The 24,704-nt window shown below is 38.9% G+C and overlaps 1 protein-coding gene across 2 annotated transcripts in view; it reads left to right on the top strand.

Moving 5' to 3' along the window:
• The window catches only part of SUCLG2 (succinate-CoA ligase GDP-forming subunit beta), a 261,384-nt gene that overhangs the window by 215,802 nt on the left and 20,878 nt on the right, over positions 1-24,704 (top strand). For both annotated transcript variants that reach the window (XM_033132931.1, XM_033132929.1), the window contains exon 10: positions 22,363-22,483. In XM_033132931.1, coding sequence (XP_032988822.1) covers positions 22,363-22,483 — 121 coding nt within the window. The remainder of the gene's footprint in view (positions 1-22,362; positions 22,484-24,704) is intronic.

Raw genomic sequence — 24,704 nt, 5'->3', positions numbered from 1 at the left:
TGTTTACCAGTGACAAATGAGTTCCTAAGAGGTGTCATTCAGTTGTCTGGTTTGAATGAGACATCATTTGTTGATAGACTCCACTAAAACAATCCTTGAAGATTTAGTACACAGAAAACAAGATCATGTGTCTGTCAATTTCTGCGCTTTGTTTGAGCCAAACCCATGAGATCCTTTCTAGCCTTCAAGAAGTAGAGGAAGAGGAGAAGATGCTGTTGTGTGGTTAGTAGTGTTAGTCCTGCTGTCGGTCAGGATCTAAACAACACAAATGCAGCATTTCTTCTATTCTAGAACTCCAACCGTTGTAAGATATGCCACTGTTTTTAATAGTGGTATTTTAGGGACAAAATCCGCTTCAGTAAAAGAAGACATTCTTTCTAAGATGGATTCTAATGTTAGAAATATTAAAATGTCTAAAGGTTTTTATCTTAGAGTAGAAGATGCAAGAAGGAAGTTCTGCTAGAGTCTTTGTAAAATCTGGTTTTTTTGGACGGGCGGGGTGGGGGGAGAGAGCGAGCAGACATGTTCTGGCGAAGGCAACATGGTTTGTGGGCTGTACGAGGGGAAGGACGGGTGAGGAAGACAGACTCAAAGTCCAAGCATAGAAAGGGCCAAAATGAAATTAGGGCTACGAGGAGGGAGTTCTAGTGTCTGCACATGGGTACTCTTATCAGTCTAGTCTAACTTCTAATGGAGGCCTTATGAAGTCATTCCTTAGGGTACACCCATTAACCATCTTCAAATAAGACCAAATTCACCTTGGCAGCCAAGGAAACCCACCTTCTTCAGTTTATCAAATCTGTCTCCCAGATCACAGGCCACAACACCTATCTCGTTCTCATCTCTGGTGCCTTTCGCCTGACCGTGTGATGGTGACCTCAGGAACTTCTGCCTCTTGACCATCCATCATGATGTAGATGAAGTTTTTTAGTGTAAACTCTGTAGCTGCTCTCTATCAGTTGCCCACCCTATAAGAAGATGCACAGCTATTAAGAAGTATATGGTCACGTCCTCACAGATACCCTCCTAAGCAGGTGGTGAGGTAGCTGTTGAACGGGAGCTTTACCATTTATACGGAGATAGTCTTAAATGACCCATGCCTTTGCAAGCTCTTTCTCGCTCTCTGTAAATCTAGTTCACCCCTGGGTTATAAAGTCAGTAAAGGCAGACTGTGACTTTCCGGTCCCCACTTTCTCTCTCCCCACACCTGAACCCAGTGCTGAGCACATTGTAGGTTCTTAGTAAATTTTTGTTGGCCATTCCTTTCTTTAATATCCTTGTCTTACTTTATTGCTCTCAAGGCTGTTTAGCATAAAAAAATAACAAACTTTAAAGCTTAGCCTGAGACTCAGGTAGAGCTGGTAGACAATCTCTCCTGTTTTGCGTTCACTTTTCTTATTTGAGTAAACTTTTCCCTACCATGAAGAAATGTACATAACATTTAGACTGATTAATGTGCAAATCTTTATTGCTTTAATTCTAAGAACTAGAAATGTTTCTCATTGAAATATTCAGCTCCTCAACATAACCCAAAACAGGATTTTTAAAAGCCCATTTTAATTATTTTTCCAGACCAGTTTATGCCAAAAGAAGCAATTCAGTTCTTCTGACAGTGTCTCTATACTCTAATTAAACTGTTCCAATTTGCAGTTCTTTTTTTTCAATATTCATTTATCCATGAAAGCCAAATTTGACCTAGATATGTAGACATTGCGTTTTTAATCCCCAGTCTCTCAATGAATATTACTTTGTCATCTCTCCTTTCTGTAGTACTACTAAAAAGTTTATGTAAACATACCACAGTGGGATAAAAGCAACAGTCTGGTGCTGTTCAGCGTGACTGGCACATATTACTTGATTATACATTTAGTACGTTTGTGCAGGAATGTTTCTCCAGGATTTCCGAAATGGATACGGCAATTGAGGGCATGGGGGATGAGGAGATGTTTCCAAGGTCCCATATGTAATTCAAGGCAGAGTAAAGATACAAGTCTCCCACCTGACTAGTGAAATGTTTCATGTGCTTGCTTCTTTGCTTGTTTATTTTTTCCTGAAGAAGAAAGTTTTGGGAAATAAAAATGCCACCTTTTAGCATAATGTGTCTGGATCACACTGTGCTGTAGTGTTGAAATCTGGGGTACCCTCGAGGTGGCAGGACAGTGGAGCTCTGAGTGTGGTAGGCATTGTGCCTTGCTGGGTAACAGACCTTTATGGTCAGGTGGACTTGCATTGAAATTCCAGCTCAGACGCCAAGCACCTGTAGGGTGACGGGCAAGTTTTTAATCTCCATGCCCTCCAGTGTCAACAACTGCTCTTGTGGGAATGAAAGGACTAACACTTAGGATGTGCTTAGCATAATACCTGGCGCGGAGTCATGCCCTTAACAAAAAGTTAACTCTTTTTAGATGTTACCTGTTTATCTGAGTTATGGTTATTGACAAACCCACGTGTGCCTGAAGGTGAAACTGGGCTTACTTCAGTGGCACAGGAAAAGGTGATTGCCATGTTTCTTATTAATCTCTAGTCAGAACACACAGCAATCATGTGTATGTGTGTATATTTCTTTGCTTGTTTGCTTTTTATTATATCATTCTGCCTAAAGGAAGATTGTTACTGTAAATATAAGAAGAACTCTTTGGCATGTGTGTAGGTCGTGTTGTGACACAATGGTAGGGTGGGCGGCACCTCTGAGGGTCCTCGTTGAAGTAATTAACAGAAAGGTCTGTTGTTTTACTTTGTGGTTTACTTTGTGGACCTCTGTAAGTCATAGCAAGAAAATATTTTACTATTTCCCACCATATCCTGCATTCATGCTTAATAATATACCTCCCACTTTCTGTTTGACTCATTCTCTCACCTCTCCTAAAGCCAGAGATCAAAATTTTTAATGTGCCAATAGACAATCTAATTTATTTTGGAAAACATTGTTCTAGACTGTTATCTTCCTCACTTACAGCCATTAATGCACATTGCACTGTTGTTAAAGAACATGGCACACAATTTTTCGGTCAGTGCATTTCAGAAAGGCTAGGCCATTGCCTTGCGTGCTTTCTAGGCAATGCCACAGATTGGGCAAGTGTCTGAACTTACATTCAATTGTAAATCTCCTCAGAATAAATCCTTTTCTACCCTATTTTCCTTTTCTACCCTATTGCATTTCCCCCATTTTTCTTCTGAATTTAGGATGTCAAGCAGGTACTTTATGGCTTGCAAACGAATTGTTTTTGGGGTGGTGATAATAAGTCACTAGTTGGGATTGCTGCTTGGATCAGTGCCTATAGCTTCCCTATGGACCCTAATAGTTGCTAATTGTTTTTTCTTTATGAGGCACTCAAACCATCCCTACCTTCTTTATGCTTTTGCTGTCACCTTCTACCTTTTCTTAATCATCTTAGAGAAATACATGCCCTGTGAAACAATTGCAGGGTTCAGCAGCTCTTGATTTGTCTCATCTGACCATGCATCTTTGTACTCTAAACTTTTTTCTACCTCATCAGTTATGCTATTTTTTCCTGCTGTTGATTATTTCCTGTTGTTGATTATCCATTCTGAATCCAATCAATAATGGTTTTTAAATCATTGTAAATTAGCTGGATCCGGAAATTGCAAATCATACTGTTATAAATCAGGGATCAACTCAACATATATTTCTTTTATGATTAACTTTTGGGAAAAAATATTTCCCATATGAGACTTTAAGAAAGCAGTCACTAAGATTTGAGTTTAAATTATTTGTTTCCTTTGGCCTTATCAGCTATATTAAAGCATATCTGTAAGGAAAGCTTCCTGGCTTAAAGGAGCATAGTTTCTATGAAAGTTACAGTTCATGGTCTCAGCCACATTTCTCAGAGCCAGAGATAGACAATTGGGTGGTCTGATTCAAATGTAGTTTGGGGGCCAAATTCTTATGTTCCTTACTAATGGATGAGCAGAAATGTAGCTTCTCAAAGGCAAATTGCAAAGAATAGAAAATCTTTCAGAAGAAACCAAGATATCTACTGACCTGGTGTTCTAAATTTCTTCTAGAAATTTCTAGTCTGTTTAGAAAACAAATTAAAATATCTCTACATCACGTGTCTTTGAATAGAATCCAGCTTCCATTCATGATAGTAACGAGGTCAGCAGTCTCTTGGGGCCTGGGCCAGCACAATGCCTGACACACAGTGAGTGTTCAGTGCTGGAAGATAACTGAATGAATTATGACTTTATAATACCAAGAAGTAAGCAACCTGGAAGGCTGAGTAACGTGACATTCTGCCCCTGGCTTTGATCTCCAGACTTTTTTTTTATGTGTATAGAGAGCACATAACTATTTAAAAGGATGCAAAATCAGGAGAGTTACTGTCACTTGAATACATTTCCCATAGCATTCACTGAGGTGCCTTTATTCTCAACTAGATCTTCCTCTTTGGGACGGGAGCTTTCTCTCATTGCTCTTTATTATCCCTGAGTGCCAGGATAGGTCCAGACCGTTTGCGCCTATCTTATAAGGAAAATTCAAGATACACAGAGGTCCTACCTCTATAGGGGTGGCAAATAACTAGGAGAAGAGGGGGCTCTAGGAGAAGAGGTGTGAACAGCAGGAGAGATGTTCCACTGGAAGCAGAGGGCTTCACATTTCAAAGCCTGCCACCATCACCAGGACTCCTGGCTGTACTGTGGTAGGAAGACAGGAGTCTTGTGGTGAGCTTTTGGCACTACTCATGTTTAGGTCAGAGAAAGGGAGAGTTGGGGACACAAGATAGATCCTGTCCTCTCTGTCACATGAAATAAGGAATACACCTTACTTTTCATGGAAGCAGCTTGGTGTAGCAGTTAAGGATTGTGTCGTCAGAAAAGCCTGTGTTGGAACCCTAATGCGATCACTCACAAGCTGCTTATCCTGCAAACTACTTCACCACTCTGAGCCCAGTTCTCCTGTCTCTAAAAACAGGGATAATAAATTATACCTCATAGGAGTTTGGTAAAGAGTGAAGGACTTGTTTGTCAAGTAAACAGTGCCTAGCAATAATAGCTGTTAATTCCTGAGTACTTACCATTTGCCAGGTACCGGGCTTAGATTAGTGCTACTTGAATTATCTCATTTAATCCTGGCACCAACCCTGTGAGGCAGGTACAGTTATTATCCCCATTTTACAGACAAAGGAACTGAGACCCAAAGGCATAACCTAATTCATATAGCTAGTATCTGATAGAGGCACTACTTGTCGGTCAGAGGTCTGAATCGGAATTGCATCGGTGGAATTTTACAGCTCCTCCAAGTCAGGGTCACGTATTATTTATCTTTGTATCTTGCCTCCTATTTTGACCTGAGGAACCAGACCAGCATTTTGTTGTGTGTTGGATGAGGTCCCTCAATAAAAGGATAAAAGAATAACTCAAACAGTTAGAGCCTTGACAATGGAATGCAGCACCTTGCAATGGAAGAAGCTCCCTGCCTTTGAAAATATGCAAGCTGTGGCTGGCTGACCTGTCGGTTCCTGTCCGGCTCTAAGGTTTTGAGGTTTATTAATCTCCTAAGCACGTCCACATTATATAAGGTGCCTTTCTCTGCTAGAGGAGAGTGGGAAATGTACCTGTGGGTTACGTGTTAAATTGTTCAGCCTTCACTCTTACAAGGTAACATTCTACCAACTATTTATTGTCTAAGCTTTACTAAAGAATCAGATTTTCATTTCTACTCCTATTTTCAGTTTTGAGAAGCTGGTTCAGTTCTTTGTTAAAAAGTATTGTAAGCACCATGTCGCACCATTATTAAGAAATGTATTATACAGTATGAATGTAGTACTAGATGAATGTATATGAATCATTCCATGTTGGAGAAGGTACTTGGTACTTGTTATGAAGAAAATTGTGTAAGGGAAGGAAATTGCAAATGTATGGTTTTTCTAGCCCTTTTCAAAACCCTTGGCATTGTCTGGGCAGCTAACAGTGATGCTTGTCCTGAAAATGAAATTATTGCCAAATCAAATATTTATGGAGAAGCTTACAATTAAACCAAGTGTGTTGAAAATGTATATGGTAGTGCTATTTATTTTTCTGGAGACAAGAATTCTCTTTGCCCCTATTTTTCATGACTCATCCTTTCTTAACTCATCTTTCTTATTCTTTGAAACTTCCTCTTCAGAGAATCAGAAAAGCTTTCTTCATCATTTTTTTCCCTCCAGTTCACAAGAGCTCCACTTTTAAGTGGAAGAAAAAAATGTTAGTTTTTCCACAGGGATTGATTATAAATTCCTCGTCCTTGCTGAATTACACTGGCCTCTAGTGGATACCCGTCACAATTATGTTTCATATTGATCTTGCCTACTCACTTATTATAACACTATACCACATATTTTAATAAGTTTTAAGAATCTACATTAAGCAGCACAATCGGAATTGTTGGGGTTTGAAGTAAAATTTCATCATGAAATTGATTCAATATTATGTGGAAAGTCCCATACTTATCAATGTATTTAATAAATTTATATTTTTCCTAGAATTTTTAAAGATGAAACTGTGATATCGATGCCACAGTACTTCTCATTTAACACATGTACTTAAGGCATATAGAACAGATCACTTTAGAAAACAACCTAAATACTCTTTTCAGAGAAATAAGATATTAATGTGAGGTCAAATTTTCTTATGTTCATAAAGCAAAAAAATAGCTAACATGTTTCAAAGTACCATCATCGTAGTGGAATATTTCCACATACAAAATTTAAGAAAATCATCTTATTACAAAATATAAGTCCATGTCACTTCCTAGTATTTGGAGTTTAGTATATGTTAATATGACAAATGGATATAGTCTTAATTCTAATATACAGTCAGTAAATAGTAAAATTATATCCATGTATATTTGGTGATCTGCCATAAATTCAACTGTTAAATATATCCAATTGAAAGAACTCAGTTTCATCATATTCTTATTCAAACTATGTACTTAAACCCTTATGAATGCTAATCTTGATGACCAATGAGCCAATTGAACCTCTAATTATTTGATAAATGACACCTAGGTTTTATTTATAGGGTGGGTCTGCCCCAAGGTCCCTGGTGAGGTTGCAATTAAGAAGTGAGCCAAGTTTACAATCATCTGAAGCCTTGATTGATTGGCTCACTTCCAAGATAGCTGACTCACATGGCATTGCAGGAGGCTTCAGTTCCTTGCTAGATAGAACCCTTGAGTGTCCCTATGACATGCCAGTTGGCTTTCCCCAGACTGAGTGACAGAGCAGAGAGGAAGAAGCCCCAATGCCTTGTCTAACTTGCTCTCAGATGTCACACATGGCTACTTTCATCATATTCGGTTCACTCAAAGCGAATCACTAAGTCCAGCCCAACTCAAGAGGAGGAAAAGTAAGCTCTACTTAATGTTGGAGGGAACATCTGTGGACATGTTTTAAAACCACCATGAAAGATAACCTTACTGAGAGGACTTGTCTCTTCGTGTTAGATTTGTATGTGTAAAAAAGGTATTTCAGGCTATGCCAAGGCCTGGAGCCCAGCCACCGCAGTGGGCTGACTAAGGGTATGGGGCTGAAGGAGTGTAGGCCCGGCAGTGTGGCAGCTTCTCTGCAGCCGGCCTAGGATGTCTCTCCAAAGGTATGACATTGGAAAGCCACCTGGCTTCTCTGCCGTCTGTAGAATAGGGACAACATTGCTTTCCTCCCGGGGTTGTAGTGAGAGATAAGTGAATTAGCACATATAAAATACTGAGAGAAGCGCCTGGCATCTAGAAAGTGATCAGTAAAGTGCTAGCGACCACTTCTAGAGTTCGCAGTATTGTCACCGCATGTGGATTCCTGCTCCGTAACTCTTTATTCCTGTCTTCTTTAGCCTAAGAAACCCTGCTGTATCTCCTCTGCAAACTTGCTTATCTTTTGTCTTCCTTCATAGCCTTTCTCTACATCCCTTCATTCACGCACACAACAGTTTTGTACCAAAATATTTCACTACATGCAGAGATTTTAAAATTCTTTGGGAGGGGGCGGAAATCAGAAGCAGGGAAGAAGTGTATTGGTTTGGAACGTCTGGCTAGTGAGGCAGCTGCCGTGGTAAGGCGCTGAGGACAGGTGCAGCTCTCAAAGACTGTGTGACTGGTACACTCAGTGGGTTTCAAAATCCAGATTTCCGGCTTTGAACAAATGAAAAGGTCTGGGCACACGAGGCTCGCATTCCCATGGCAACAACTGGAAGGGTTATATAGCTACAGCATTTTTAGAAAAGGCATATCTTTTCCAGGATGTCAAAGTATTTTCTGTTGTATTAATCCAGGCACTCTTTACTCAAATTTACTGACCTGCCTGGCTCTTGAGGGTACTAAGTTTGCACCCCCTCTCTCCGATTAAAGACCAGCACTCTGCAGTTTAGTTAGTCAGTATAATCTCCTGTGAGAAGTACTTCCACCTTCAAGGTACCCCTATGCATCTAAAAAGGCAGCCGTTTGGAACTACAGCATGAAACTGGTCTGGGATTCTTATCTTCAAACCTGTGTGGGCACTGATTACAGTCCTCCTAGCTATATGCTAAGAACTTTGGAGTGTAGCTAGATGACCTTGAGTGAAAGGAAACATTACAGATCACACTGTGTGGCGGGAATGGACATATTACGGGAGGTATCAACCGAGTCAGGGCAAAGAACAAATGGAAGATGATCTTAGCTAGTCTGGAGCAACTCAGAAGACTGTCCCAGGTTTCTGGAGTGAAAACGTGGACATGATAACTTAAAAGAAATCAAAAGGAGGCATTTGAGGGTATTAATAAATATGTATCTGTCAATCCAAGGAACTTCTGCTTTGGTAGGACATGAATGAACAGGAATTAAATAGATTCAAGACTACCTTTTAGATCCTTCCAGCATATAGGAAAATACACATTCATGAAATAAACCCATGCAGACAGACATGAGAGATGGAGGTGAGGAGGGCTTCTGGAAAGAGACTTTTATCCAGATGTTTCAGAGAACAAAGGATAGTTACAGGTGTAAGGGAGAGAAAAAGAAGTGCTAACACATCAGTAAAACAAATACCTAAATCATGGATTCAGGTGGTATGTGTACATGGCCTTACCAGGTGTTGCTCACTTTCCAGAAATCTTATGTGGATGTTCTGTAATGTGAGAACTTCTGTTTCCTTCCCTATGTTTTTTTCTTGGCTGTTAAGCCACCCTGTACATACTCCCCTGGGGTATATTTTATCGCTCACTATTAACAGTTCAACGACACAGTTTATTTGCTTGATAAAAAAGAATAATGTAACTTTGGAGATAAATGTGAGGCCACTACTTGCACCTGGGTCATTGGAGTTTCATAGAAGTTAAACATCATCTTTCGTCCAAGGCTGTGGGCTTGCATTTTCGCTTATTAACCATCTTTTCTGGTTTGTCTCCATGTTATTTGTGTTCCTCCTTTAGACAGCCTGGGAGGGCACCATGGGGATTCAGACTTATTGAGCCTATCTTTCATTATGCTGAAAATAAGGATTGCACGTCACCTTCTAGACGGGTCTTCCTTAGATTTCATTTGCAGCTAATAAACCAAATGAAGCCATTTGAGTGCTGAGAAGCTTGTTTTCACCTGACAAGCTATCATTTGTCATTTATAATGGACAGGACCCAAGATAATAAAGCATTTGGCTTGTTTTCCTCTTTCTGACTTTACTTTAGGTATAGATCCACACAGTTAATGAGCAGTAATTTCAGATTCTTAGGTGTTAGCTATCTCTCCCCAGAAAACAAAGAAAGAAGTGTTTGATAACACTCATTAAATAACTTGAGCTGAGTGTTCAGATATAGTTTTGTGTTTTTTTTTACTTTTATTGTGTAACTCATGATCATAGATATGTTGTAGAGAAAGGAAAATTTAAAAGAAAAAAATTAACCTTCTAGCTCTAGAAGATTCAACTCTCAAATTAATAAATTTTTTCCAAATTCAAGCTACGTTGATCAAAAGAGGATGTTGTTATCAGTTTCACCAGGAAGTGATGACTCACTCACTTATAGCCCATCAGTCACAGTGTGTGGAGGAAAGTTTCTTTCCAATGAGATTGACAATGAGAGTGTGGTAGACACTCAAGAACTGTAAGAGAAAGTTACAGGAATCTGAGACTAGCAGCGTGGGAGCTTTCACATCCCTAAACCAAAAGAAGAGAAGGTACTTGACCAGAATAACAGTCTATAATGAAGCCTTTCTCGAAATGATCAGAGCCCTTTTGTGGAGGGACACATCCACTCAAGACAACCTTGCTGAGGGACCTGGAGGAATATCCACACCCTGACTTCCCACTCCTCCTTCCAAGGCTTCCCTCATGCCAGATAGAAAAGGAGCCCATCGATGCAGCCCCTAGAGTAGGACCAAGAGGAGTGAGGTGGAAAGCGGTGGGACAGGAACGGTGGGTTTTGCTATTAACAAAATTTATCTTTATTTCTCTGCTGTGAATCTGTATGGTCCTAAATTTTGGCTCTGTCAGCTTAGATAATTTTTTTTTAAATTTATGTCAGTCATAAATACAGGCTGTTCCTTTCCTGAAGAGGCACACAGATGATCTACAGCACAGATAGGTCCCAAATGTCATCCTTTTGACTGTCTCTTGACTGTGCGCCTCAGGGGATAGAATATTTTGGAATCCTTTTGTAAAAAGGAGTCTTAACAGCTTGAGAACTCTACAACGATCCACAAAAGGCTAACCATGGGTGAGAGAGGGTGTGGCCAATCAATGATTTAGACTCTGAGTGGAAAGACTTTGGTTCAATTTCATTACTAGCAAGCTGTGGGGAGTGTTTTGCCAATGTAGGTTTTAATTTGCTCCAGACATGGTATTCTGACATTTGCCGAACAGCTAAATACATAGATCAGACTTCTTCACAACAGATTACAACAAGGTCAGACAGTGATATCAGTAATTTTAGAATATTGTTTATATCTGAGGATTTTTGTTTGTTTGTTTGTTTGTTTTGTGACAGTGGCATCTGATGCTGCTAGTAGATGCCAGATAAATTCTACAGATATTCTCCTCCTGCTGTTAAATATTACCAGGCACCAGTCGTGCCCAGGCATTTGAGAGGAGTCCTAACTCAAATAGGATGTTGATTTTTATAATAACACATGTTTTATGGGTAACATTTCTGGAGGGTTTTTTAAATGTTTTGGTTTTTGCTTTATTTACCTGAATTTAAAATTTTGAAGCTAAAGAATATGATCTTCAGTGACAGCTTTGGAATTTAGGATTCTGGATGTGAGGTTTGGGGTTGGAGGTCATTTTTCTGGGATGAGTAAAGAATGGAATTTTAGGGAATAAATCGGAAGTTCGTTTTTACAAAGAAATTTGACACTAAACTGATTTTCATAAATATACTTGTGAGATCTGTTATGAGAAGAAACGTATGTATGTGTTTTTAATTATTTTACTTAAAACTATTTTAATAAAAATTTTAGTTTATAATAAATAGCTTATAACTTATTGAGATCTTATCTGGGAGCTTCTATTTTTACCTTTCCCAGTCAGATATTTATCCATTAGGAGTTTGGATATGAATCTTTGTCAACCTTTTGTTTTTCCAGAAAGCGAAACGATCAAATAGGTTTATTTGAACAGATGTATGAAGCATCACAGGATCAGTATATGCCACCGTCATCTTACATTACACTTGTTATTTACAGAAACAGTGGGTTTTGCTATTAACTAAATTTGTCTTCGTTTCTCTATGGTGTGAAGTGGGAATCTGTATGGTCCTAAGTTGTGGCTCTGTCTGCTTAGCTAATTTTTTTTTAATTGATGTCAGTCATGATAAAGGCTGTTCCTTTCCTGTAGGAATAGTTGCCCTGTGGAGACTATAATGTTGCAATCAGTGACGGATAGACATCCAGTTTATAGATTAATAAGTGGGTCCTTCACCAAGTTGCCAATTTTATGGGAGCTCTCTATATTAACTCTCCAACTAATGATGATGGATTATACATATGCACATTCATCAAGATGACATAAGTCTGAGATGATTAGACAAAATACTGCTCAGAAAGAATGTATCAATAAATAATCTGCACCAATGTAGCTCCCATTACAAATAAAATAGACATTGCATTATGAATAATGAGTACCCTGCCTTGAAACCAGTATCTGTTAAGTTGGGAAGGCAATTTTGTTACCCAAATATTTCTTAATAGTCAATTTTAATAGCTCATTTCTTAAGTGAAAATTGTATGCCCTTTTTTAAAAAAAGCTTTTTGCTGCTTCCTGGTGAAATGGTAAGATTCAAATCTCCATTTTTTGGTTTTTTTGGTTTTTTAATTTTTTTAGCTTCAAATGGCTCTTTGGGCAAATAACACAGTTTTTGCAAGAACTATTTTAAACACACAGCACCCAAAAAGTATCTGTATTTGCCTTTTTAAATGTCCAAGTGTTTTTTGTGATTCTGGCAATGGTTCTGATTCTCAGTTCAGAAGGATATGGAAAATGTCTCTGTAAAACATAAAAAACAAGTCTGTGCTGTTCTCTGTGTTCTTCAGTATTTTTAACTGCTTGTCTCCTGTTCCTGCTTACAATGCCAGCCAATATTTCCATCTTCAGATTTTCGCCTCTCCTCAAAATCCTGTTAATAACTGCCGCTGGGTTTGCTGGCAACTGGGGAGGCATTTGTGCCCCCGTTGAGCTGGATGCAGCATTCACAGTTGTTGTTCTTGATTATGAAATCCTTCCAGTTGTGCAGATATTTATAAATATGATCCAAATAGTGAAATGATTGGCATCTTTGAGGAGGAAGGACCCCAGATCCCTGTGCCACCTAACACCTAATACACCAGCTCTTGGAAACCTTTCTTGCCAGCTCTCTAGGGGCCAAACTTGCAACACTTTGAGTCTTTTGCAGAAAATGACTAAAAAGGGGTGTTATAAGTTAGAACACTAATGCTTCCATAAGTTGGAATTCATACTATTTGACCAGATGATTTTTTTCATGAAGCATTGCATAGTACTACTGTTCCATAAAACGCACTTTAGAAAGCTTTGACTAAAAGAAACAGGCACTCATCTTAGGAGGAAGTTTGGCTTTATAATTTCTATGGTGAAGTGTTCATAGAATTTTTTACCCTGTTAAAATAAACCACTATTCATAATTGGAAGGTGACTTGCTCCTATCTAATGCTGAAAGTCAATATTCAATGTTTTTCTTTTCCATATACTTATGCATATATAATTAATGAGATTGTAGTGATTATGCGTGATGTGAATTGGGTTTCCTTCCTGTGTGATATTTTCTTTGTAAAAAACATTAAAGGAGAGGCAACATTGACAGACTAAATCTATCAGTTCTAATTATCAAAATGTACGTTATGTAATAACTCCAAAATTAAGGAGACAAATATATAATACATTTGATTTGACTCTTTGTCTCCTGCCACGATAGGCATTATTCATAAGTCACAGATCTCTCCCACGGAACCAGGACGTGAATCATTGTTCCCTGCACAGCTCTCCAAGAGCCAGTCACACAGTTACATACCTTCCAGTGGCCATTCCATCGCCTGATATTTAAAATCTGTATCAACGATGATGTCTCATGGCATAATTCTCCATTAGAATTTTACTTATCTTAATTAGAAATAATAAGAGTGGCAAAGGGATAAATTTCAGCATATCAGAAAGGGGCAAGGGGGCTTACCAGTCTCCAGAGAGGGGTCTTGTAGGAACATCTATCACAATTCAGGACAGACTCTAGGTTTTGAAGGCCAGGACCCACTCTTAAACGATCATCACTGATAGTCCCATCTAAGTAGGGATTGCAAACCACAAATTCTGGACAACTCTTTTATCGGTAAATAGGAAACATACAAGGTTGTGAAGAAACAAAACCCACCTGTCCACAGAATTATAAAAGATATCTCACTTCTGATCCATTTTAATTGAGCAGTGAGATTTGAAAGCAAGAAATACTTGGGCACCGGAATATAGGACTCAGGAGTGTGCCCCTGAAGCTAGGAAACAGGACCAAAATAGAGCTGGGACTCTGGACTAATCATAGAAGTCACTGTTTGGTTATAGAGAGACAGCGAGAGGGAGTAGAAAGAGCCTGGACTTTTAGTAGGACTGACTTGGTTCAAATCCTGGCTCCATTGCTTATTACCTGTAGCCCTGTGCTCTTGAACAATGTTATTTAAGCTCTTTGAGTCTCAGTTTACTTGCCAAGGAAAGTTGTAGTACATAATTCCTAGCACCTAGGAAAATTAACACTCAATACATGTTAATCCTCCATACCATTTTACTTATTCTGGTGAGAAGGAGGTAGCTGTGCCACCTAACCACCCAATACACCAGCTCCTTAACAGCAGGGTATAAGTAAAGTGAAGAAATCAGGAAGAGGGAATACACAGGTCAAGGACAAATTGTATACATTTTACTTGGTTCACCCTCTCAGAGGTCAAGCTTAATGGAAACTTGATTTTCCATCGAAATGTTGTTCACCCATCAGATGTCCTTTCCATGCCATCCGTTTGGCAAAGCTGGAATAAAATGTTTGGGCTTATCTTGCTTGAGCATTTAAAAAGGCCAAAATGTTATTTGGTGTTAAGGGTGAGGTTTAAGATACTTCCTTTTGATTTTGAGATTTTTAGGCTTGATTATGAACTCATTGAAAGTGTTTTTTTTTTCCTTTGGAAGAGATTAAAGGAGCAGAGTGGGAGGGTATTTTTCAAGAAATAATATTTTTCTATTATTTGTAGCTATTATATTTGGGGGGTACATCATTTGCTTTAACCCGAGGCTCCTAATGATTCATACAAAAGAAAATAATTTCATACTTCAAGAACAAACCAAAGGTAGAAAAGCACACTAGAGTAGCTCACCCAGATTTCAGCAGAAGGCACATGGGGTCTCCACTGAACTGATGTGTCATCTTATTTGTAAGATTACAACAAAGCCCAAGATTGAATTCCTCACCTGAATCACTTCCTTATTGACTGAATCCATTTGGACTCCCTTCTAATTTAGCAGAGTATTTTTATTAAAGCCAGGCATACAAACATCAATTATCCAAGCTGCATCTAATTTTCTTCACCATTTATTTTCCTTCGTTGGCTGCCAGTGGACTAGAAGACATGATTAGAATTCAGCAGGAAAATAAAAACAACAGCAAAAAAGAAAAACAGTTCCACAAAAACAGATGCTTAAACAAGAACAACAACATTCAGAATTAAAATAACTTGTCATTTAAAAAAAAAGTATTTATCTTGCCTAATATAAACATGCTTGCTTGATTTGTATCAGCAATACCCTCTACACTGGGACTAAATTAACATGCTGAATTGGAATAAGCAGAGACAAACCCAATAGTTGCATTTACTGTGCTTAATGTATATGCTACAGTATGTTTTAAATGCAGTACAATCCTCAACCATTTTCAATAACTGTTGCAAAATGGCTGGCTTATTGCTGAAGTCCTTCTATTTGTTCCCTTCCAGCCAGTGTCAGGGAAAGAGAATAAACTGAAGACACTCAAGTTATTTTATGAACTTGTTAAAGGTACAGGTTTTGGTCAATGGAATGATACTAAAGTTGGCACGCACATATTTATTTGATCAACCATCACTACAGCCTGGGTACCTTAATTTTGTCGAAAATGGCAAGAAAATGGTTCAACAGAGGAGAAGAACTTAAGATCTGAAAAGTGCTATCAGAGAAATATCAAATGATGCAAAGGAGGAGGAGTGGTGTTTGCATAGAATTTACGAGTAAGCATAAACCAAATCCTTTCTTCGTCAGGGGCTGGCAAATTATGACCTATGAGCCAAATCTGGCCCACCAATTGTTTTTGTAAATAAGTTTTATTGGAACAAAACCACACTTCGTCATTTATATATTGTCCATGACTGTTTTCATGCCACAACAGTAGAGTTGAGTAGCTGTGACAGAGACTGGCCCATAAAGCTTAAAATATGTATGGACTAGCCCTTCACAGAGAGAGTTTGCCAACCCCTGGAGTATGTCAGTGGCACCCCTAATATTGCCTAGCTGTTCCAGACGGCCCTGCATGTGATATGGTGAAACAGACCTTGGTTTCAACTCTCACTACTTAATAACTCTGAAACCCTAAACTCTTTGAGCCTCAGTCTGTCCATAAAATGGAGGTCATCAAACCTATCTTACAAACTTAATGTAAGGACGTTATGGATGCTAAATAAACATCATTCCCTTCCTGGCCGCCCTGAAGCCTTGGTAGGTGTCTTGAAACCAAAGACTTCGCCAACTCCTTCTCAGGGCATGATGAGAATTAACCTGCATCAGACTGGTGTGGTTGTCTCATTTGCCACTCCTACACTTCTCAAGCCCCGGGCACTTGATCCTCTGGGCTCGATTCAGTTTCCCAAATGCACCGAGTTCTTTTCTGCCCCTTGACCTTTGCCCGTGGTCTTCTCTTGTCTTGAAATCCTTACTCTTTGTTTTTCTATTAATCTGCCAGCCCCTTCCTGACTGTCCTGAGCTCTCAGCCTAAATGCCACCGCTGACAAAAGGCCCTCTCTGCCCACCGAGGGGTAACATGGGTCCCGTCCTATGCGATGAGAGTCCCCAGTGTTTCCCTCCCTTTCATAACTACTGTCACAGTTTATAATTTTAGATATAGAACATCTTTGCCTATTTCTTAGAAAATGTTCTTGCCAGCTTAGCTACTTACCACACTCAATGGTTAAAAGAGTGCCTAGCACAGATTAGGCCCTCAAGAATATGTTTTGAGTAAATGACTGACTTTTTATTGAGCAATCTGGCAATATTTGCATTTCATTAAAAGGAGTCTGGATAATGTGAAAGTGAAAGAACTGAATTTTTGATCCTGACGATAGACTGGTTGCATGATTTGATGTAAGTTGTTTTTAACCTCCCTGAGCCTCAGTTTTCTCATCTAAGTTGGGATAGGTAATATCTGCCTCACATGTGGCATACCTCACATGTGGCATAATCAGCTGTGGAAATGAATGAGAAAATACTAAGCACAGTACATATTGTGTCTGAAAGACATTTGACAGTAGATAAAACCGTAGCCCTAGTATTTCTGCAGATCTTCCCTCTGTTTCCTTCTCTGTGAAGTGGGGATAATACTACTTATGTGTTAAACATGTTAATACATGTGAAATAATTAGAATACTGCCTACCACCTGCTAAATGCCTAGTACACATTAGCTAGAGTTATATTTGTGATTATTATTAATACTTATATTCTTAAAGATGTTCATCACTTTTCCTAGAAAAGTACACATTCAAACAAAATTTCGTAAATGGTTGCAATTTCCCTGCAACTCAATGCCCATGTCCTATATGTATATGCTAAGTGTCACCCTTTGCCATTACTTTTGTGGCCAAATGCTATAGGAATAGTTTAGTCATGGAACTTACCTAAAATTGTCCAAAAAAATTGTTCTGTGTGTGAATTTATCTGACTGGGGTTCCCTGATGTTCATCAGATACTCAAAAGGATTATGTTCCGCAAAATAGGTCTTAGTTCTGATTTTATGGGTTTGTTTGTTTATTTGCAGTTGAGAGGAGCTTGATAAATATCAAAGGCTGTTGCTTTTCTTCTTTTGAAGTTCGTTTTTCACTTGTAATTGTGAACTAAAATCTGCAGCCAGCGTGTATTTTGCAAAGCTAAACACACAGAGACATTTGAAAAACGTGTGCTTGGACTGCCCGACTACCTGCACGACTGCCAAAGGCTGCCAGGGACCTGGCTGGGCCATAGCTGTCGGGGGTCCAGGGGTGTGCGCAGTGTATCTGGCACCTTAACTGCCTCACCAGATGATCTTTACTTTTGAAACAGTAAATAACAAGTCCTGTAATTCTCACCCGAGAATTTGGAAAAGCTTCTGTTCCTGAAAGCAGTCAGGAATCTTCTGGGAGAGTCTCTGGGTACTTAAATAGACCTAGCACTGACTTCTTTTTAACATACACTTGGCAAGGAAAAAAAAACCAGACTATGAAAAGTTGCTGCTGGTATTATCACGGAGCTGCAATTAGTGGCGGTAATAATGAATGAGCATGTTGAGGCACACATTGAGAATTTGGCATGCTTTATAAATGCCAAATAGTAATGATGATGTCACTGTGCTTTCATTTTCAAACTGTCTTAATTTCATTCTCAGTTTGAGATTGCAGATTACAGTAGTTAATTATAGAAATTGGCCCAGGGTGCAACCTTAAATCAGATTTCCATTAAAGTGCGTGACTGCAGCAAATTACTTTATAGTGCGATAGAATGGCACCATCTCTGGTGGGGTGGGGTTTCCCACCGCCCCAGTGGTGACTGTCCTCTCAGTGCTCTGCAGTACGCCACGTTTCCTGAGCAATCCTGTTTCCCTGAGCTAAGACGCCTGTGTACCCCTGTCTTGTTGCGCTTCTTGAAAAAACCCTAAGTGCTTTGGTAGTATCACTCACCCTCCTTCTCCTCTCTGTTTCTCACTGCCTCTCTCTCTCTCTCTCTCTCTCTCTCTCTCTCTCTCTCTCTCTCTCTCTCTCTCTCTCTCTCTCTCTCTCTCTCTCTCTCTCTCGCATTTCTCCTCCCTCGCCCTCACTTCCGCCTTGCACCTCCTTCACCAGGCTCCCTCTCTTACTGCTTTTGTTCTTGCTCTCTCGCTTTCTCTCACTCTCTCACTCCCACTGCTCTCACATGATGCACTTCTCATGTTCACTCATGCACTCACTCTTCTCTCTGTCCCGCTCTCCCTCTCCTATCACTCCATTCCTACCCCCTAAAGGAGGCTGCTTTTAAGAGCTGCCTTCGCTCAGCTCTGGAAAATGAAGGAATAAGCAAAAAGAACCAAGTCCCCAACCCTGACCTCTGGCATCTGCCACTCTCCGCCTCACCTGCAGCTTCTCAGTTACCTCTCATTCAGCCTGTAGGTCCTGAATGAACCAAGTTGGCTGACAGCTCTGCCTTCAGTCTGGCTGCTCCCCTCCACTGAGTTCCTGCTCTTTCCTACTTTTCGTCTACTGTAGCATCACCTCTTCAAAAAGCCTCTTGTCTCATCAGTCTGCATCACTCGCTCTGCCCCGGTCTTAGTTCTGAGACATCTACACAGGCAGCATGGTAATTGCCAGCTTCCTGGTCTGGCTCTCAAACTGGTCTTTGAATTCCTTGAGGACAGTGATGATGCATCATTCATTGCCTTATCCCAAGCACTTAATTCTATGCCCGGTACTAGTGTGCTGGCCAGTAAGTGTCTATTGAAATACATTTAATTCATTCACTGCTGAAACCAGTATTTATTAGATGATTATGCTGTGTTGTGGATTGCGCTAGCTGCTGACGGGGAAACATGTCCTGTTGTAGAGGAGCACACGCTGCCCTGCACAGAGGCGTCCCTCTTGGGAATGAGAGTGCAGGGTGAGAGGTGAAGAAACCACATTGCAGAGCAGTCCATGTCTCAGCAAGTCTAACAAAGCCAGTTATTCCTCCGTTGTTGGGAAAGAGGGCTTTTCCTTGGGCTCAGCACCAGCTGAAGTAGTTGGCTCACCTTTAGGTGGAAGTTGTCATATGAAGAGTATCTGTTTAGAATATCAGATATTTGTTAAACACAGTGAGATGTTGACATATAATGAATGGACTTATGGGAACTGATACCATCTGAGGCAACACCAGATCTGCAGCTCATTATCTGACACTCCTTCCAGGACCCACTGAACAAGCAGATTGAATCAGAGCCGTGGGCATCCAGTCTCCTTGCCCCCGTCCCCTTCCTACATAGGTGAATTCATGTAAGTTTGTTGTGTTCGGCGTCAGTTCTCTGTAGATTGGTCATACTGTTGTAGATGAACTGAACAGAGTAATTCACTCTAAGTTGATGAGACAGGACAATGTCAATGAGCAGGTGTTGACATCTGAAATCAACCTGAAGTACCGTGCCGCTTGGAACATGGTGGAGGTGTACATGTGCCCGTGTGTGCTTCTCTGGGTAGCCTCGTTCTTCCACAGAAACCTGAGTGAGCGTCGACCATTCCTGGTTCCTGAGTTTCACTCTTGGACCCCATGGAATCAGTATTGCCTTTGAGGGTTTTTTCTTTCTTTGTTCTGGCAAGTTCCTCTCCATCCCACAGCTATTTGGAAACTACTGCTACCCCCAGCCTCCATGCTAATAGTGTTTGAAAGCTGTTGTTAGAAAGCAAGCTTCTGCTTACGCGTCAGCCTGCTGCCAATGGTCATGGGAGATTTCTTTTTTGGGAATAACCTCAATCGCTAATTGGTTTGAAAAATATTGCTCATTTATTTTGTTCTTAAGATGTTACCTTTTATTGAACTTAAGTAAGTTTGTGTTTCTATTACATTCGAATTCAACATAGCTACAGTCTACTGAAAGAGGCTTTCTTAATTCTTACTTGCTATCTAGGGAACCTGCTCAGTTTCATCATTGCTTGTTGAAATAAATGCATGTATAGTGCAGCCACTATGGAAAACAGTATGGAGATTCTTCAAAAAAATTAAAAACAGAGCTGCCATATGACCCAGCAATTACACTTCTGGGTATTTATCCAAAGAAAACAAAAACATTGATTCAAAAAGATATATACACCCCTATGTTCATTGCAGCATTATTTAAAATAACCAAGATATGGAAGCAACCTAGATGTTCATCAATAGATGACTGGATAAAGAAGATGTAGTGTGTGTGTGTGTGTGTGTGTGTGTGTGTGTGTGTGTGTGTGTGTGTGTATATAATGAGATTTGGCAATAAAAAGAATGAAATCTTGCCATTTAGACAACATAGATAGACCTAGAGGGTATTATGCTAAGTGAAATAAGTCAGACAGAAGGACAAATACCATATGGTTTCACTCATATGTGGAATCTTAAAAAAAAAAAATGAATGAACAAAACAGAAACACACCCATAGATACAAAGAACAAGCTAATGGTTGCCAAAAGGGAGGGTGGGGGAGGATGGGAATTAAAAGAAAGAAATACACGTATAAATATCCATTAAGTACTTTACAGGCATTCCACATTTAGTATGTCATTTAGTCCTTTCAACAACCTCATGCACTAGGTGCTATTATTCCCATTTTACAAATGAGGAAACTGTGTTCGAAACAAGGTATATACTGTACCCAAGGTCCCAGCTCTAGCAGCTGGTGTGAATGAAGAATCGATAGGCTACCGGAGAGCTGACTTTGAGCTTCACCACTGCTGCATGTTAGCTGTGTGACCTTGGGACACATAATGTGAATTCTTTAAATGGCTTTACCAGCTATAGAGGGCTAACCCTCCCTTTACTTTCTGAATAACGTTCTGGCAGGAATCAAAATTAAAAATGAGGGTTCATATAATGGCACTTTCTAAAACAAAACAGTTAAGTGCTGAACAAATGTAAGGTGTTCTTTTCTCATATGCTTTATGTAGTTAATTTAGCCTATTGAAATAACAGGATTTAAAAATGGAGTGCAGCACACACATATATGCTTTGCAATTAGTGTAGCATAATTTAATTGTGATTCCATTGTTGGAATTTGGATGCCTCCAGCTTGATGAATAGCCATTTTCTCTGGGTATTATCAATTAATCTAGGTAATGAATTCTCTTCATTATCTTGTTCTTCATGTTAATTATACAGGATTTTCTTATACCTATTTATCAAGTCAGGGCAAGTACAGTTTTTTGGTTTTTTTTCTCCCCATATGCCTTTGAATATGGAATATGCACAAACAGGTTAACATGATGGGTTTAAATTTACATTTCTGAAAAATTCCATTCTGTGGTTTGACTTTCCTTACATGCTTATTTGTGATACGAGCTTGTATCTTTTTCTTTTGGGGGTCTATTTTTTTTTTAATCAAAAAGTTTGTGTTCTAAGATAATGAAGCTATCTCTGACTTTTGAGAATATACCTCTAGCATATCACAGTGGTATTAAGAAAGCATGGAATTGTTTCTGCCTTTGTCTATTAACACAAGACAACAAAAAAATTAATAAGCTTCTAGTTTTGAAATATTCCATGAGGCCCATGGCAGATCAATTTAAGTATAAACCATGGGGAGAAAAGACATTAGTGCATGAAATTTTAAATAACACTACTCATAAAAGAACAGTTCCAGACAACCATTTAAGAAAACACGGAAGACAGTATATAATAAATGAGTGGTGACTGAATTCATTTCAAGGTCAGAGAAGTGACTGATGGGATAATATGGGTTAATATGATAATGTTATTTGTTGATATTTATTAATTCAGTACTAAATTTTAACTTTCTTTGTATTTTCTAGGTCTTTTGTTTTATATTTTATGTTCTGTGTTTAAAAAAAAAACACACAGAACATAACTGGCTAAAACTATTATTTAGCCAGTGAGTTTTGAGAATGTTGGCTGTCAGTGTTTTGATGGGCACCTTCCTGGTTTTGATTTCAGGTAGAAGCCATCCTTGTCAATATTTTTGGTGGTATTGTCAACTGTGCCATCATTGCCAATGGGATCACCAAAGCCTGCCGGGAGCTGGAACTTAAGGTGCCCCTGGTGGTCCGGCTTGAAGGTAAGTTAAGGCAGACTCCACAGGTCTCGTCCCCCTTCTTCAAGATCTAGAGTGTTCTGCACTCACGAACTTCCTGAGAACACATAAGGAAACACTGGATTAAACACGATGAAGTAAGTGCAGTACAGCAGTAGTTCTGTCTATTAGCATCTAACAGGCTAATATACATGGCAACTCTCCAAAAATAGATATATTATGAGTCTCCAGATGTTCCAAACTTATTCCAGTGGGGGCCCTTTTAGTATGAATCATTTCAGGAGATTAGTATTTTGGTAGAAACGCTCAGAAATGCTGCTCCAAGAATTATTCATCATGGGAAAGTAATGGTTCTCAAAATCTTTTGGTCTCAGCACTCCTTTACTTGTTAAAATTGTGGACCACAAAAGGTTATATCTGTCTATATTTATTGATTAATTTAATAATTAATTTGGTAAGAGGAGTAACTACTTGGAACTTTTAAAATATTTTTCATAATAAATTTTTATATTTTTTATATATAAGTATATGTACTATAAATTTTATGAAAATAGCTATCTTAAAATTTTAAAAATACCAGTTATTTGACATTTTTGAAATTCCTTTAATATGTAGCTTAATATTTGCTTCTTCATTTTATCTGTTGCAATATGTTATTTTAGTTGAAGTATATGAAGAAAATCTGGCCTCAAATAGAGCTATGTATTTGGAAAAGGGAAGAATTTTTAATAATAATTTCATATAATTTTGAATAGTCTTCCTGGGTACTGCATTAAAGTCTATAAATAATAGTTTCTTTATTAAAGATTAGTTTTATGTGGAATCTGAAACTATTTCAGTGAACTTTTCATACTGTTACATTAAAATCCATCGGTTTGTCTTGCACATTAAATGGATTTCATGTATGTATGACTTGTAATATCATGCATTGATCATATGGAAAATTTTGGGTTATGCAGATGTTCCAAAGGTTGACACTTTCAACATACAGTATCAAAAAATTCACATTTATGAATATCACATCATTCTCATCAAAGAAGCTTCCCAGTACTGGGAAGCTATCAAGATGGTAGATGCAAGTTTTCCAGAATTCCAATTTTCACATAAAAATACAGACTTTATCATCAGCCACAAAACAGTCAGTTGTTTTCCGTAAAGTGACAGACTCATTTCACTTATTTTCGAGAAAATGTGTGCCAAATTACTAAGTCTGAATAACCGTATGTGTGTCCTTCATTCTTCCAAGAAAAAACAATATTCAGTGGAAAAGTGGGTGGTTTAGTTTGCAGCTCAAACAACTGCAAAAATGTTTTTCCTCAGAACGACCTCCGTAATCCAGTGTGCAGCCTTCTGTGTACTCACCATTTGGTTACACAGAGTATTAGAAAGTCCTGTATTTAAGGGTTGAGATTTTATAAAACTAATATTTTTCTTCTGTTCATTAAGGACATTTTTACTTGAAAGTGGCAACATTTTTATTGCAAGTGTGTGGTGGTGAAAAACACAACCACCACAAGTACAGTTTGATGCCACCGCTTTGATTCCATAGTAACATGCCGGTAGCTTTATCCACCATTACTTTTGTTTCATCAGTGCAAGTGCCAATAGAGTATTATTATTTTTTTAATATCATTTAATTGTTACTACAACAAAAATAGGTTTTCACGTCAGGGACATCCCCCAGGGTTGTGTGGACCACACTTTGAGAACCCCTGTAATAAAGAAGCAGAAACACACACTTTAATATAAGAGCTACGCAACAGACCTGTCGACATCATCAAAAAATTCAGATTACAATGATCAAGCAGCCCCCTTGAGTAGATTTCTACAGCATCATTCTTGGGACAGCTCAGTTTCTCCAAGTTCCATGCTGGTGCCTTAATTCCCTAAAGACGTTCTTCTGAAGATAAAGTCCAGAGATATTTTGTCCCTGCTATGTATTCCTGTCCTTTGGGGTCAAGACTCCACAACAGCTTCAGCCTGTTTTTCTCTGTTTGCTTCTTTCTTCATGTCTCTTTCTTCTCTCACTAAGACTATCTCGCAAACTTAGATCAGGACCCTACGGACTTGATAGAAATAATGATAGCAAAAGAAAAATGAAACTAGTAGAAGTTTTTTGGTTTTGTTTTTAATTACAGTTTACTGCAGTGACGATTGTTAGTAAAGTTACATAGATTTCAGGTGTGCAATTCTGTAATGCATCATCTATATCTCACATTGTGTGTTCACCACCCAGAGTCAGTTC

The sequence above is a fragment of the Rhinolophus ferrumequinum genome, chromosome 17 (assembly GCF_004115265.2).
Source record: "Rhinolophus ferrumequinum isolate MPI-CBG mRhiFer1 chromosome 17, mRhiFer1_v1.p, whole genome shotgun sequence".
Taxonomy (NCBI): Eukaryota; Metazoa; Chordata; class Mammalia; order Chiroptera; family Rhinolophidae; genus Rhinolophus; species Rhinolophus ferrumequinum.
The sequence above is the reverse complement of the archived record's forward strand: the minus strand, read 5'-3'. Positions and strand labels throughout refer to the sequence as shown.